This window comes from Cydia pomonella, chromosome 1, assembly GCF_033807575.1.
Source record: "Cydia pomonella isolate Wapato2018A chromosome 1, ilCydPomo1, whole genome shotgun sequence".
Lineage (NCBI taxonomy): Eukaryota > Metazoa > Arthropoda > Insecta > Lepidoptera > Tortricidae > Cydia > Cydia pomonella.
In genome coordinates this window covers 48,410,570-48,427,790 of record NC_084703.1, presented here as the reverse complement: position 1 = coordinate 48,427,790, position 17,221 = coordinate 48,410,570, and the positions used below count along the sequence as shown (strand labels likewise).

The 17,221-nt window shown below is 38.1% G+C and overlaps 1 protein-coding gene across 1 annotated transcript; it reads left to right on the top strand.

Moving 5' to 3' along the window:
• Positions 1–1,494: 1,494 nt before the first annotated feature.
• Positions 1,495–16,040, top strand: LOC133528953 (uncharacterized). The gene is made up of 6 exons (XM_061866481.1): positions 1,495–1,635; positions 1,914–2,042; positions 6,715–6,861; positions 8,640–8,732; positions 11,254–12,144; positions 15,503–16,040. The coding sequence occupies exons 1-6, from the start codon at positions 1,576–1,578 to the stop codon at positions 15,509–15,511; spliced, it is 1,329 nt and encodes a 442-aa protein (XP_061722465.1). The 5' UTR covers positions 1,495–1,575; the 3' UTR covers positions 15,512–16,040.
• Positions 16,041–17,221: the final 1,181 nt, after the last annotated feature.

Sequence of the window (17,221 nt, the reverse complement as noted above, 5' to 3'; positions counted from 1 at the left end):
CAGGATTTGTAGCAGGCTTCCAAAAATTAGATCGTATTCAATCAAAAGCCCTGAGAATGATATGCGGTGCCATGAATTCAAGCCCTATCAATGCTATGCAAGTTGAGTGTGCTGAGCCTCCACTCCATTTACGACGCCAATATCTTTGTGATAGGTTTATTTTCCGCTGCTCCCAATTTTCTAATCATCAACTCTGGGTTATCTTGTCTAACCTCCTGCTTCAAATAACTACTTCTAACTACTGGAAGCACAAGAGTCCTCCATGTTTGATTAAAAGTTTTCAAAAACTTAAATCTATTTCAGCTCCCACTGTTAGCTCTTCAACACTTCCCATTTTCCAGTATGAATATGAATCTGTAATACTTGATCCTCCAGTTCTCCTTAATATCGGCATTTCTAAGAATGATGTTGAACAAAATCAACAATTCCTGGGATTCATTGGAACAGATGGCCTAGCTGCTGATCATATATACACAGATGCTTCTAAGATGTCTGACAATGGGTGTGTTGGCATTGGTGTACTTCACACCCAGTCTAATATTTACCAAAAAATAAAGTTGCCTCCAGAGTCCTCTGTGTACAGTGGCGAGTGCTTTGGAATTCTGAAAGCAATAGAATTCATCATTATAATGCATCTTAAAAAAACTATTATTTTCTCAGATTCTCTAAGTTCACTTCAGGCAATAGCTAAATTTCCTTTCAAATCTAAATCTAATAACCCAATTATTTATCAAATCCGTAGCCAACTGTTAAAATGTCGTCTTAAAGGGTATTCGGTTTCCATTGCCTGGATCCCTGGACACAGAGGGATTAAAGGCAATGAAAGGGTGGATGACTTGGCTCGAGATGCCATTAGTTCTGGGGACATGTTTCCGTTTAGGAATGTTGCTGAAGACCTGTTGGCACTGCCTAAATTATATCTAAGAATGGAATGGACAAAATTATGGGCATCTGGTGCGGGTGCCGCTGCGTTACATTATCGTAGCATACAAACAACAATTCCTGCCAAACCTTGGTTTGCTAAAATCTCTTTGCCAAAGCCTGCAACTAGTATGTTGATTCGTATGAGATTGGGCCATGTATGTACACCGGAACACCTGAAACTACAAAATCGTGTGGCCAGTTCTGCATGTATTTGTGGAACTGATCCCGCTGATCTTAATCATATCTTTTTTTCTGGTAATTGTAACCTATATGACCGTTCTATATTATTAAGACAGCTGTCAGATTTAAAAGTTCCGTTTCCCACATCTATTACAACACTCCTGTATATTAATGATTCATCTCCATATATATTTAAATCATTGTATTCTTTTATTTCACGTCACAACATTAAACTTTAAATTATTTGAATTATTAACCTTTTCCTGATCCTTTTCCAAAATTCCGTCCTACCCGTTTTAATGTAATCCTTAATTCCGTTTCCCCGTTTTACTCGTCTGGCTGAATGCGCCAGGAGCGCGAAGCCATTAATAAAAAAAAAAAAAAAACCTTAAAATTTATGAAAAATGGCGCGAATTGTCATTTTCCATTCAACTGTAATTTGACATCACTCGCCGTCTCAAAAACATCGCAATGCCGTTCGTAAAAGACTCATCGTATCGTGAAATGCCGATTTCTTTAGAAATAGCCAACGTAAGTGCCCTGTGTATGATGCTAAATGAAGTTGCATTTGTATTGATTAATTGCTTGGTCATTGCAATGTTGTCATTAATGTTTGTATTGATAGACTTGTAAACAAGGTCAAGCGTGGGCCGTGCGCTGCACCTGCGCGGCCCAGGCCGGCTAAATTATCAGTCATTAGTCTATAGCCCTTGGTGAAGAGCGCGCGTTATAACTTTTCAAAATAAGCTGAAAAGTAAAAGTGCTAGATTGTATGTTGCGATAATATGTCGATGCTCCACTATCTACAGGAGGATTACCACGAGTTTTTGTCACTGAAGAAGCTGGTAGCGAAGATTACCAAGCACCAACACACTGTCTTCCAGTGCACGTCCATTGGTATCCTCTCCAGCCAGAGCCAGGGCTACACTTTGTGTGATGTAAGTTTCTTTAATTTATCTCAATGCGCATACACATTCGTATCCCACTGACCCAATATCATAGATGTCCTGGGTCCTTGCTGGGCACACCTGTGTTTACATATACAATATCTGGACTTAGATGAATAGGATGTGTCGATTAGGGTATTTCTAACCTACATACCTCATCCCATCATCATTTCACATGCCACAGTATTAACGAAGAAATTAATGATTTACAATTTATTATATATTAATGATACACAGTAAGTAAAGAGTTTGTCATGTCACTAGTGTTACTTTAATCTCATCATCATCATACCCCAGGGTTTTCGGTGCGGGAATGTTTTACACTAGCCAAAAGACAGGTTAAAACGATAAAAACCAATACTATTTTAATATTTCTAAGCGCATTTGAAGCTAACCTTCTATTTTTAATTCATAGTTTCCTAATTATTTTACAATAGACAAAGTTATAAATACAAGAAAACATTTCCGCACCGAAAACCCCGGGGTATGATCATCATCATGAACAACTAATACAATGTTTTTTTAATGTTTATCTAATCAAATAATTTACCATATTGGAACATTTCTGAGAAGGAACTCTAGTCGGGATCTCGGTTAATGTCCAGAGAGTAGAGACACATTGTGTATGATTCCCATTTGGGGACAAATACCTCATTCATGGAGGTTGTCACGCGGGGCATAGTCAAATGGGAATACAGGATATCATGTACTGTCCTTAAAATTTTAAATACAAAAATCATTCTTGAGGCTACCTAGAGGACCAGCAGGCTTAAAAAAAAATTAAAAATCGTAAAACAATTTATGAAAAAAATACAAGATAACTTTTTGAAGCTTAAACAAATTGAGAACCACAGATATTGAACCCGCGATCTCTAGATTATGGTCCATGCCTCTCAACATTTGTAATTTATTCTTGTACTAGTCTATTTTAGTTCAATCTATCAAGATCATTTATTTGCAAGAATACTAAATTATAGTTACAGGATGTTCTTGTATAATATTTTACAGTATATCGTAATTATAATTAATCAATGCATAAATTTTATAGTACAATGATTTTCAGTCTCGCACATGTGTTAAATAACACATCCCACTTAATCAGGTCAATCGGAGCTATGGTATTCGCAGCTAGGGACTGCCAAATGAAGGCAATAACAACCCATAATATACCTATACAATGAATTGGTTATTGAGGGGGCGTAAAGTCTCGAAATTACGAGAAAACAAAAGATTTGAGGCGCCGTGCGATACTTGTGCCCTCCGTGTAGGTTTTTACCTTTTATATCAGTTACTCTGAAAACTATCTGTACCCCTAGTGTAAATTTATTCGATAGCGAAACGTGACGTACGCGTTTGCGTCAAGTCTCATTTCGTATGGGATTTGGAAAGAGCACGCCAAGCGGGACGTTTTGGAAACTCCCATACAAAATGAGACTTAACGCTAACGCGTACGTCACGTTTTGCTATCGAATAAATGTACACTGGGGGCACTGATGGAAAAAGTATAAAAACTCAAAAATGCGCGTTTCCCCAGAGATAAAACCTACGAATAGTTAGATCGATTTTTAGCCCCCGGAAACCCCCTATAATACGGCAAATTCCATCGAAATCGTTAGCCGTTTTCGGAATACACGAAATATCAGTACACTTTTTAAAACAAAGTCCCCCGCCGCGTCTGTCTGTATGTAACAGGTTGAGTTTGGGCAGCTAAAAAAAAAATACGTGTCCGTTATTTTAGACTACTCTATAACATATTAGACCACTCTATAAGGTTGCCAGTGCTCAACGAGGGGGGGCGGGTTAAGGGGCGGCAACGCGCATGTAACTCCTCTGGAGTTGCAGGCGTACATAGGCTACGGAGACTGCTTACCATCAGGCGGGCCGTATGCTTGTTTGCCACAAACGTAGTATAAAAAAAAAAAAAAAAAACATATATCAAAATGAATCAAATCGGAGTCGGACAGTTGGGTACCCTTCCTTGTCAGTTTTGTCACACGCGTATCGCATGACAGCTATGTACTTAACTGTTTTTTTTAGCCTGCTTTACGTTAAAACAATAAGGGCACACGGGGCCAGTGTCCAAGGCCCCCATCTCCAGGAAGCCCCAAAAGACACGCAGTTAACAGTATATCAGATAAATAGAAACTTATAGTAGAAAAAATAGCTTAATTCGCATTATTTTCTTTAAAAATAAGGCGCTAAATTCTTATGTTGGGGCCCCAGTATAGTTTAAGACGGCCTTGGGTATAAGATATACTTCTATTTCAAATATTTCTTAACAAGCATAGAAATTGTAACTGAGTTCTGACTGCACCTCCAACTTTTGGATGAACACAATGAAATAAACAGTTTTTTATACAGGGTAGCGACATAAAGCATAGTTCATATAGAATTGGCACATAATTAGCAATGTTTAAAAAATAATAATTCCATGGCGGGATTATTTTTTTACAATTACAGTTCAATCACCAACCTTCAAAGTATTAATGATGAAAATATTATTTTCTTAGCTTTATGCATTTTACAGTTTTCGACCATGAAAATTGAGAACAGGAGATTGATCGTGCACAAATACTTCGAAATTTTTTATCGCTCCCGAACAAAGACAGCTAAGCCGCTTAAGATGCTAAAAGCTAGTATTTGTAGGGTCATAAAACGTTACAAGGAGACTCTATCAGCCGACAGGAAAACACAAACTAATCGGAGGTCTGGGACAAATAACAAGATTTTGGGAATATGATATGATATGATATGATTTATTTATCTCACAATATAAAATTTCACTTAAAACTACGCGTGGTAAATTCTTAGGAATTTATATTGTGATTGTCGGTTTGTCTTACTTTATATACATGACGACCGGTTTGGCCTAGTGGGTAGTGACCCTGCCTACGAAGCTGATGGTCCCGGGTTCAAATCCTGGTAAGGGCATTTGTTGTGTGATGAGCATGGATATTTGTTCCTGAGTCATGGGTGTTTTCTATGTATTTAAGTATTTATAAATTTATATATTATATATATCGTTGTCTAAGTACCCTCAACACAAGCCTTATTGAGCTTAATGTGGGACTTTAGTCAATTTGTGTAATAATGTCCTATAAATATTTATTTATTTATTTATTTATTTTATTTATAGGAAAAACATGTGACAATTAATAATTCATTTAAAATTACTAAAGTTTTTAAATTTCAATTGTATAAATAAATTCACCAAGAACGGGTCGTCATTAAGGTAGAAAATAAATAGTAACAGTTACAGAAATAATGTCAGCATAAGAAATAATGTCACCATTAGGGTCGTTATTAAGCTAACAAAGAAGTAAATTATAGTAAATCTTAAAATACAGATGTCGACAATATGCTTACTATTTAAATAAATCTAATTGGTAATGTCATCAATAAAGTCCAAAGGTCAATCAAACAAAATTCAGGACGGTCTAATTACGATTTATCCCAAAAATTCAAAGAAACTTCTAAAAAGATAAAGATGTTTCACCTCAGAGGTGGCTATAAGAGCTATCGAGCAATAAAACAGCCAAATCGGACTGTTAAACAGATCCGACAAGCTAAAATACTAGTATTGACAAAATTCGAAGGTTGCTTGTTGTTGGACGACAAGACGTATGTAAAACTCGATTTTAATCAACTACTCGGTTGGAAGTTTTATATGGGCAATAATAGAGGTAATTTACCCGAAAAATATAAGTTCGTGAAACTTGACAAGTTCGCAAAAAAACATATGATATGGCAAGGAATTTATAATTGCGGCTGTAAGACGAAAAGTTTTATAACATAGTCAACAATGAAGTCAGACCTTTATATTAAAGGGTGCTTAGAGAAATGAGTATTGGCATTTATTAGAACCCATAACGGTCCTGTGAAATGTTCGCCAGATTTAGCCAGCTGCCACTACCCAAAAAAACTTTTGGCATGGTATGCTAATAATCAGGCCAATTACATACTCCGCGAGATGAATCCTTCGAATTGTTCCCAATTTCAATCTATCAAAAACTACTGGGCAATCATGAAAAAAAAATTAAATAAGACTAGTCAAATTGTCCAGGGTATCAATTCATTGCGATCTACAAGAAATCAATACGCCAAAAATGTCGACATAACTGTTGTGCAGAAAATGACGGGGGTCCATTATGAAAACAGTTCGTAATTATTTACATAACAGAGGTTTTTTATTTATTTATACATATTTGAAAGTTAAATACATTACTATTTAACATTCACCATTCATAACTTTATTAACTTAAAAAAATAACAATCTTCTAGTGCGTACCAATTCTATATGAACTATGCTTTACAACTGAAAAGATTGAAAATTAGACATGTTTTCGTGTTTTTTTTCCGCCGAGCCAACTTTAACCTTTCAAGCTTTTGTTCTTAAGAATCTGCCCTTGCAAATACAGTCCAGTTTCCGTGTCCATTTTTCATGGTATTGTCTTGGATTAAAGCTTGTATAAAATCAGTGATATATGAGTATGAGTGCCAGAATTAGCACCATTTCGTGCACCGTTGGGTGGATCATAAATTGGTCTTCTAATCTTCTTATCCCCACTCGCAGATGGCCGAGATAAGGCCCAGCCTAGTTTTGTCTCTGACCTATACCCTAATTTCTTGAATCATGTTTTTTGAGAAATAAACCTTTTTTTAGATTGACGACAGCTCCATAGAGATCCGAGTGTCTCTGCGTTACATGAAAACGTGTTTCCCGTACGCGGGGAGACCTTTTACTGCGCATGTACTTGGCTTCGTCCATTGGTTTTTCGGCGCGCCAGTCTTATACGCCATCTCCATCAAGGTAACCAATATTTCTGTCAACTATGTCCGTATAGACCGCGAGCCAGGAGCATAGTTCCATGACCTCCTATGGCCTCCTGGGCGAAAACTCCTAAAGTGGTTAAAGTAATGAATCCTCGTTGAAGTCAGCTGCCGCTCCGTTGGTGGGTTGAGGAATGGCAACCGCTGAAACAAGTAAAAAAGATTAGTCATCTCCCGAATGTAACTTTGTCAGAAGATTGTTAGATGTCCGGTGCGTATTTTTACACGTTCATGCGACCAGCTGGCGGTCTTTCCACCCCGATACAATCAGGTGACGGTTTTCTTATTCATAATATCATATAAAGTATCAATTGTGAGGCGATGAGATGGCTGAAATAAAATTTTTTTACATGTTTACGTGACCAGCTGACGGACTTTCCACCGCGATACAACCGGCTGACATTTTTTTTTAATTCATGATAGTACCCAAACTATCATGTGACAAAGTATCAACCGGGAGGCCATGACTGACGAACTTTGCGCCTGGTCTTCATGTGAGACACGTTCCTGGTTTTCAGAGAGGAGACACGTTCTAATAATCATACCCCTGGGATGCGGGGATTTTTTTTTATACTACGTCGGTGGCAAACAAGCATACGGCCTGCCTGATGGTAAGCAGTCTCCGTAGCCTATGTACACCTGCAACTCCAGAGGAGTTACATGCGCGTTGCCGACCCTAACCCCACCCCCCTCGTTGAGCTCTGGCAACCTTACTCACCGGCAGGAACACAACACTATGAGTAGGGTGTAGTGTTATTTGGCTGCGGTTTTCTGTAAGGTGGAGGTACTTCCCCAGTTGGGCTCTGCTCTAGACCTGGAATGACATCTGCTGTGCTGTGCCCTACCACAAGGCGAGATGACATTCACATTACCCATACCTCTCTTAAAAAACATTGACCCCCTTGGATGAAAACATTAACCCCCTTATTCATAAACGTCTACTAAAGTTACGATGCCGCTAATAATCGTTTGTCCCTTTCCAACGTATTGGTATGATGGAAAGGGACAAACGATTATAAGCGGCTTATTAACTTTAGTAGACGTTTATGAATAAGGGGGTAAGGGTAAAAACACTAGCCAAAAAATTGGTAATTACTGTTCATCACATTTGCTCGAAAAAGATCTTATTTCATGCAGGTGTACTGAAGGACAAAGGCCTATTTTGTTCCCGAAGGGAGTTATGGATTGTGAAAAAAAAAGCTAGTTCTCCCTAGGGACTTATAGCTTTTTTTTTTAATGACGCCATGTATTCATATAAACCAACTAGCATAAATGAGTTTTACTTGTAATATTTTTGTTTATAATTAAAAAAAAGAATTTGATTAATTTAGCAGCCGTTTAAAATATTCGTGGCTGAATGCCGAATAGGTCTGTGCCCTCGATGCCTAACCTGTCAAGAAATTACAAAATGGCGGACGAATGTCACCGTAATTAAGAATTATTTTTCTAAAAAAATTAGTTTTTTCTTCGCAAGTGTGATGAAAAACATTGTGTCTAACTTTATTTTTTTTCAAACTCGGGTCTCGAATTCCCTCTAGCCTGCGGCTGCTGGTATTCAAAATTTCATTTACCCCTCCTCATTGCACAATTTCTAAGTACAATTGAGCTTATTTTGAATTCCTAGGAATTCAACAACTTTTCCCACTGTGTGTGTGTGTGTGTGTTTGTGTGTGCGTGTGCGTGCGTGCGTGTGTGTGTGTGTGTGTTTGTGTGTGTGTTTTTGTTTGGCAACTATTCCCAATGTTATTTTTGTTTCAGGACGTCTTTCCGCCGGTAGCTCAGAAACTCTTAAGCACTATGGAATGGATAGTCAATAACCATAAGATGGTGAACCCAGAAAGAAGGAGAAAGGTAAATCTAATGACTCATTGTACATGTTGCTGTCTCTTTCATTCTTGTTCCGAAAAAAATCGAGAGTCGGACCACGCTTAGCTTTCATGCTATGTAGCACGTTGTGTGAAAAAAAATTGGTCAGTCTTTTAAAGAGGACTTTTACTTATAGTATAATTCATTATAAACTGAAGTAGAAACGGACCGCGATGGTAATTTTATGGCAATTATATACAGGGTGACCTTAGCCATTGGACAAACCCTGAAATCCCACGTAGAGTTACTTTTCAGGAATGCTCTGACGTTAATATTTTTTTAATTAGAACAAAAGATAAAAATATACATTTTTAGAACAAAAGTTATTTGCAATAATCGACAACATAAAGAAACACACTGTGTTAATCTTTGGCAGTGTTTTTGACAATTTGTTCGAACTATTTGATAATCATAAATAAAAAAGATAATCAAAAAGGTCGAAGAAGGTGCCATACTATTCTTTGAGGATATTACCTTAGGAGCTACTAACACATACTGGCTGCTCCAAAGTAAAAAATGGTAATTTGTTAATTTCTTCGAAACCGCTACACCGGCTGTTATGATACTTTGTACACTGGTTCTAAATACCCTAATGCATATGTATATTTCGGCTTTGTCCAATGGCTAGGGACACAGTGTATATATAAAATTGGTGGGCCCTAAGTATAATATACCGATCAATCAATTATGTATTATTTCGTCATCATAGGTGTAAAATACATTTAGTACAGATGATAAGATGTTTCACATGTAGAAGCTATCATGTACCATTCCGGCGTACGATATTTAAAAACACAACTACCCAAATATAATTAATTTATAATTAAAATACATGTTACAAACAAAAAAAAAACAAGTAATTGTCAATAAACCTACAATTACTAATAAGGATGTACAGCCAGTTTAATATTAAATTACATTTAGGTATAATATAACAAATTCAATGTCAATATACATATATACTACTATCACATAGAAAGTCTAAAACCTTATAATAACATTTTTCCAAAAGAAATTTGCGCAAAAACCATGTAAATTTCTTTGGGCCAGTACTTTTGAAGTCAGGAGGTAGTTTATTAATTTTCCCTACTCCTCTACTGTTATCTGTCATTTATAATTGTATACATTCATTGACACGCATATAAGAACATACATGAAAGGTTTCAACAAAAGTCTATATTGTCTATTCCTCATAACAAACATAACACTTGTGTTTTAAAATCGCTATAACGTTACTGCGATTAATGGCTACCAACCTAACAAAATCAAAACGAATACAGTTTCAAACTAAGTGCATTGCTGCCAACTTACAAAATATTAATTTGGTTGCATAATTGAAACAATTGCTTCATAACTCAGAAACACGCATGTGACACCCGTAACCACACCGATAGCAACACTCATAGACTACGAAGACCGCCTAGCGTTGCTTGTTAGTCTCCATAGGCTAACTGTCCAAAAATGCAAGTACCAGGGCCTCTTGAGTTACGAGAAGGTGTCGCCGACCGGCCGGGCCGCGGCGGGCCGGGCGCGTAACGAGGTATGCTCGCGTATTTTAGCTATATACTTTGCTTTGTTTACCTAAATTAAGATTTATTTTTGTTGACTCGTAGGGAAAGTATTGTAGGTATGCAACGTTGTATAAGTAGGTCAAAAAATACTCGTTCCTTTACAATGTTCGCTTACGCCTTCGGCTCACATTGTAACTCACGCCACTCGACTTTTTTTAACCTTCTTATACAACGGTTGCATAATAGTATTTTATACAATTGTGATCTAATAGAGAGCTTTTCAGTCGAGTACCGTGTTTTGTTTGCCAAAGTGAGGTACGAGATTGAAAAGCTTGATTATATCACTGGTGTATATAATACTTTTACTATGAGTCAATAAATAATATAATAATACTTTAAACTTGCTTCAAACTAATAAAATCATACAGGTAAACAAGCCAAAAGTATACAGCTGTTTAAGATACGCGAGCAGCCGCGATACCTTCATACTCGTACGCGCCCCGGCCGCCGGGACCCGGCGGGGTGGTCGACGACACCTTCTCGTAACTCATGAGGCCCTGGTACTTGCTCTGCGCTAAATTCAATTTTTAGACAGTTTTTTCTCGACTTTGGCCACCGTAGCCTACGGAGACAAACAAGCAACGGTAAGCGGTTTTCGTAGTCTATGGATGTTGCTATATTAAGGGTGTCACATGTGCGTTTATGACTTATGAAGCAATTGTTTCTACTATACAACCTAAAATAAATAATTAATTTGAGCTATCGTTTTGTCCTCTTGACCGCGGCGAGCCGTTACGAAATGAATATTATAGTTGAGTTGGGAGCCCATACATGAAAAGTACCCAGTGATGTGTTGCCAGGGTGTATGTGATTTTCGGACTTATCCCGTTTAGGAATCAGGGTAAAAAAAAAATGTAGGTGTAATTTTGTTTATTTTTAAATTTTCACTCAATAATAGTGCCGTGTAACAGCGAAGCTTCGCGATTGCTCCTCAGAGGCGGCCAGCAGAAACTATAACAGCGGCAAGTACCAATCCGATAGTCGCATATCAACCGGAAAATGTTCAAATGGTAGCACCCGGCGAAGGAGAAACTGACCAAATGGAACATGATCTAATGCAGGCTATCGAGGCAAATGGCCAAGTTGTACTACATGTACAGATGGAGCCGATCGGACCAGTCGCGTTTGACGAAATGACGTACGAGGAAATCGAGGCCTCTGCGCTTATGTGCGATAATTATCAGGCTTTGCCGATTTTGACAGATATGGAGTCAAATTACCAAGACACAGGGCAAATGGATCAGATGGGGGCGATTGAACAGGGGACTGTGCGAACGCTGCCTTATACGATTGACCATATGAGGGTTGACAGGAATATTCCTGTGTGGCCAACGGACCCGATGAGGCCGTTTCTCACCGCATTACCAATGTCCGTTCCAGGGGTATGCCTTTGGTGCAACTATAATTTCATTCAAACTGTAAAAGACCCCAAAGACCCCATGGAGCCTCAACACGCGGAGGAAAATAGTCCATTCGAACGTCCAAGTGACGTCACTATTCAAGAACGTATTGCCGATATGAATCAGATAGATCAATGCCCAAAAACGTCAAGCTTTGACCCTGAATGTGAGCAGTGTATGCGTATGTCCGAACAAAACCATACATATGCGAACAGTGAATACGACGACGGGCAACGCTTTGGAACGTATGCTACCGATCAAGTAATGGTAGCGAACGGTGAACGTTTAAATCGATCGGTCGCTGATGCTTATGCCAATGGTCAGGCTCTCTACCGCAGCTTATACAGCACGTCACAAACCACTTATGCCAATACTAATATGGAGTTTAGCGAAACACAAAGGGGAGAAATGGGAACATCTGTTCGGGTATGGGTGAACACTTCATCGTTGTGTTGTGTTGTTGTGGCTTACAGTTTTTGTATTATTCGATGTGTTTACTGTTTCCGAATCAGATTACTTGATTGTATATATAATTTAATTTGCTTGGAATCAATCTGGTTCGCTTTTTGGAGGGGTGTCCATGAATTACGTGAGATATGCAGAGGGAGGTGTCAAGCCGTATATCACCAAATATGACGTAACTTTTTGTGAATGGAAAGTCATCAAACACATCTCATGTAATTCATGGACGAAATAACGCCCCTAGGTACAGTCGCCATCAGATGAATCGGAGCGGCCGAGGTGCTCAAAAATATCTGAACACGCACTCTAACGCCGTGACAATAGAGGCGTGTTTAGATATTTAGATTATATTTACGACCTTATATATTTTGACGACCAGTTTGGCCTAGTGGGTAGTGACCCTGCCTACGAAGCTGATGGTCCCGGGTTCAAATCCTGTGTAAGGGCATGTATTTGTGTGATGAGCATGGATATTTGTTCCTGAGTCATGGGTGTTTTCTATGTATTTAAGTATTTATAAATATTTATATATTATATATATCATTGTCTAAGTACCCTCAACACAAGCCTTATTGAGCTTACTGTGGGACTTAGTCAATTTGTGTAATAATGTCCTATAATATTTATATTATACCATATTTATGACAATGGCGACTGTTCTGTGATGATCCAGAATATGCACGTAATTTTGTATTGTGTTTTCTTTTTCTGTATAAAGTTTATTTTATAGACGACTTAATCTTTGTACTTCGTTTCTGTTTCTATATTAAGACACGCTTTTAACCTTTTCTGACTTTGACCGGCAAGGGCGTCAATAGACGCGCGGGGCTAGAGTCGGACCAAACTAAGTTGGCAGCGATTGTGATAGCCCATCCTGTGCAAGTGTTAAGTAAACGTCATCATTTCATAGAATATGTTTAAAATAACACTTGAACTGCTATCATATAACAAATTAGTATGGTACCGGCGAATAATATATCACCCCCATGTTTTTACGGTAGAACTTTTTTTTTGGTAGTCTATGTGCGTTGGTCTAACTCTACAGCCCAATGTGAACCTTCGTGCATGCCGTTCACAATGACACACGATAGGCGCGGCGTCCAAAGGGTTAGGTTTAAGACCAGTTGCACCAATCACAATTGACTGATCGTCACTCGGCAGAGATGAAAGTTCCCATTTGTATTGTTTTGCGGTACGAATAATTTGGTGAAACCGAGACTTATTTTGTGTCTTTGAATGTCCAGGGGGTCTGGCTGAAATGATCGTTTGCAGAAAACGAAACGAAACGTTATGAATTGCTTAATTACGTTTATCTTAGCGTTTCGTTTTCTGCAAACGATTGTGATCTTGACTAGGCCCCCAGAAATGTGTTTACCGTATGCATAAATTAATGCGAGATTACTATTTAACAACTCCTATCTATTTGTAGATTATTTATTTTTCTATGACAAACGTACGTAGTAAACATAAAATCTTATAAGCATACCCCGGGGTTTTGGGTACGGGAATGATTTTGTGTATGAATAACTTTTTAGGATTCCGTAGCCGAATGGCAAAAAACGGAAGCCTTATGGATTCGTCATGTCTGTCTGCCTGTCCGTCCGTATGTCACAGCCACTTTTTTCCGAAACCATAAGAACTATACTGTTGAAACTTGATAATTATATGTATTCTGTGAACCGCATTAAAATTTTCACACAAAAATAGGAAAAAACAATAAATTTTGGGGGTTCCCCATACTTAGAACTGAAACTCACAAAATTTTTTTTTTCATCAAATACGTGTGAAGTATCTATGCATAGGTCTTCAAAAATGATATTTTATTCTATGTAGCTACTGAACCTGCTTACTACGTAAAAGCAAATTTCCCCGGGTCATTGACATATACACCGTGGGCCAATTAAACCCGACAGATTTCAAAGGTGTATTCTTGACCGCATTTAGAGACTAAAATGTCATACAATGTTTTCTGAAATCGGTCTTGTTTTAGAGATAATGACAATTTCTGTAAAAATTTGTTTCTTTTATAACTTAGTCAAAAACGCCTTTTTAGCTGTGCCGCTGCCACTATGTGACATGGTTTAGACATACCTACTGACAGATATTAAAGTTTTAAATTAAACTCGCAATTTTCGTCTGTAAATAAAAAAAAAAACTTTACTTATTCGTTGTAATGATTTTTTATCACCAAGGTGTAAAAATAAATAACGTCTCGTGTGCAGAAAACGCAAAAGGAAATTTTTTTTTCGGCAAAAAAACAATTTTTTTTTGGCGAATTTGGCCAAAACTCATATAAAATTTTTTGCTCCTTATGACCCCAGGAATGCTTGGTTAAAATCTGTCGGGTTTCATTGGCCCACGGTGTACGGGCCTTACGGGCACTAAGAATGGTGCTAGTTCAGTGGTGTCACTCACGAATTCGAGCTAATCGTGCAGTCTAACGCCGCAACGCGATTGGTTGATGAGTTCGCATCACGCGCGCGGTTGGTCTTTCTTGGACCATTCTTAGTGCCCGTAAGGCCCGTCCTTAGATATATGTCAATGGCCCGAGTCTAAACGTAGACCTTCGCTAACGCTTCGGTCAATTAAAAATAGGTAGTAAGCTCCGAATGTGCTAACAAATGTTAAAATAGATTCTATTTCTACAGTTTTTATTAATTTTTTGGTTAATGTAAAACCTCTCCGGGTAAGCACAAGCAAGGCTCGAAAACCGATTAAATTTCCAAACCGTCATCATGTCCAGTCAGCATCAATAGTAGCGGATGAAACAACGCGCCAAAAGTATCTGATATCCCGGATAACTTTTCCAAATATAGAGATGAATCTCCAAAATTTACATTCATCTTTTATCGTCTTCATTGTTCTACATCTATAACCACCACATTTTGTATAGCTGTTTCAGAATGGTAGATACTTTGAAACCTTGTTTGATCCGCTACGTTTAATGCTGACTGTACTTGGCACAAAACCTTTTAATTCCGGTTTCGCTTGAAAACCGATATTTCTAACCGGTTTTATGATAACAGGTCTTGTCAAATTAACCGGTTTAGACCAATAAAAACCGGTTTCTTCCTATGGTGTCTATGTTTAAATGGCACACCACCAAGCCGGCCGGCCGTCTCGTCGCTCGTCGAATAAACCGGTTTATTTAGCTTACAATAAAGTTCTTATAACGTTCGCGGTCTTATAAAAGTACGGAGGAAAACCGAAATAAACCGGTTTTACCGGTATTTTATATACCGAGCCTTACAAGTGAAAAATCGAACGAGAGAGCTCTTGAAACTTATGTGTCGCCGCAATAATAACATCTGTACATTTTCAGGACGAATGACAAATTCATCAGGACGAGTATTGTTATACCCGTCAGCCAGCAGAGGCCTACACAGGCCTCCAGCGGCCTCCTGTCACCCCAACTACCTTCATGTTCCTCGAATACACTGGGTACTGTTATTTTAGATCTACATCCCCTGATAACGAAATCAGGGCTGCAGAGAGCCCGATCGATTTCGATGCTTCGATGATAGATTTCGATCAGTTCGATGACTCGAACGATTCGATCGATTTAAATTTGTCTGATATCGATTTCGATCCGAACATAGATTATGGACAGTTTGAACATGAGACGTTCAATTAAAATTTAAAATAAGATTAAATAATAAATTGACTTTAATAGGGAGTATTACTGTAATGTTCTGCCGCCAGAGTGTAGCACAAGCACCTTTCGTAAACCATACGTACTGGGGGCCTATTCGCAAATTGCGGGGATCTTTCTCTTTTACTCTCACTAAGACGTAATTAGAGCGAGAGAGAAAAATGCCCTCAATTGACGAACTTCGATTTTCTCGGTTTTTTGACAAGTTTTTACAGATAGTAAAATATAACATTGATGCATCAAGGCGGTTTGTTTACAACAGGTCAAAGAGAATTAAGAAGACCAAGAGTGCCCACTCCATACAACGGTTTTGTTACCAATAATACTATTATTTTCGTAGTCTACATCTAGCGTCAAGTAGTGGAACTCTCAGTACTGCTACTCGACCATAGATGCCGCGGCAAACAAAAAATCTAATGCTCTAAGAATTTCAGCGAATATGCGCTATACACCGTGGGCCAATTAAACCCGACAGATTTCAAAGGTGTATTCTTGACCGCATTTAGAGACTAAAATGTCATACAATGTTTTCTGAAATCGGTCTTGTTTTAGAGATAATGACAATTTCTGTAAAAATTTGTTTCTTTTATAACTTAGTCAAAAACGCCTTTTTAGCTGTGACGCTGCCACTATGTGACTTGGTTTAGACATACCTACTGACAGATATTAAAGTTTTAAAGTAAACTCGCAATTTTCGTCTGTAAATAAAAAAAAACTTTACTTATTCGTTGTAATGATTTTTTTCCACCAAGGTGTAAAAATAAATAACGTCTCGTGTGCAGAAAACGCAAAAGGAATTTTTTTTCGGCAAAAAAAAAAATTTTTTTGGCGAATTTGGCCAAAACTCATATAAATTTTTTTGATCCTTATGACCTCAGGAATGCGTGGTTAAAATCTGTCGGGTTTAATTGGCCCACGGTGTATAGCTAGTAAGCGTAGGAGTTGAAAATTGAGTTCCAGTTACTCTAGTTACAATATTAGCGGAAAATCGTTAAGCATTAGACTTTTTGTTTGCCGCGACATCTATTGTCGAGTAGCAGTACTGAGAGTTCCGCTACTTGACGCTAGATGTAGACTACGAAAATAATAGTATTTTTAAGTATGGAGTGAGCACTCTTGGTCTTCTTAATTCTCTTTGAAAGGGCCTACCGGAAATCTAAATTTAGTTATATAACGAAATTTCGATTTTCTTGTTTCGTGATTGTCCGATTGTGATGGATTGTGGTATTTGTGGTAGTGGCGCAGAGTACGTAGAGTTTCGCGTAATATTCCCAATTGATGAATTGATAGTGGGCAGTGGCGGGGCAAGACTAAAATTTTATGTGGGCACGGTACATTTAGCGAGGCCCTCTGGTGGCGCAAGAAAGAACGAACATTTTTACGTTGTGT

Bases quoted from the DNA above. Each gene is read 5' to 3' on its own strand.
- LOC133528953 (XM_061866481.1), top strand. From the start codon at position 1,576: ATGCCGTTCGTAAAAGACTCATCGTATCGTGAAATGCCGATTTCTTTA. The intron at 6,862-8,639 runs GTAACCAATATT...TTTTTGTTTCAG, and splicing joins TATACGCCATCTCCATCAAG to GACGTCTTTCCGCCGGTAGC. The intron at 8,733-11,253 runs GTAAATCTAATG...ATTGCTCCTCAG, and splicing joins ACCCAGAAAGAAGGAGAAAG to AGGCGGCCAGCAGAAACTAT.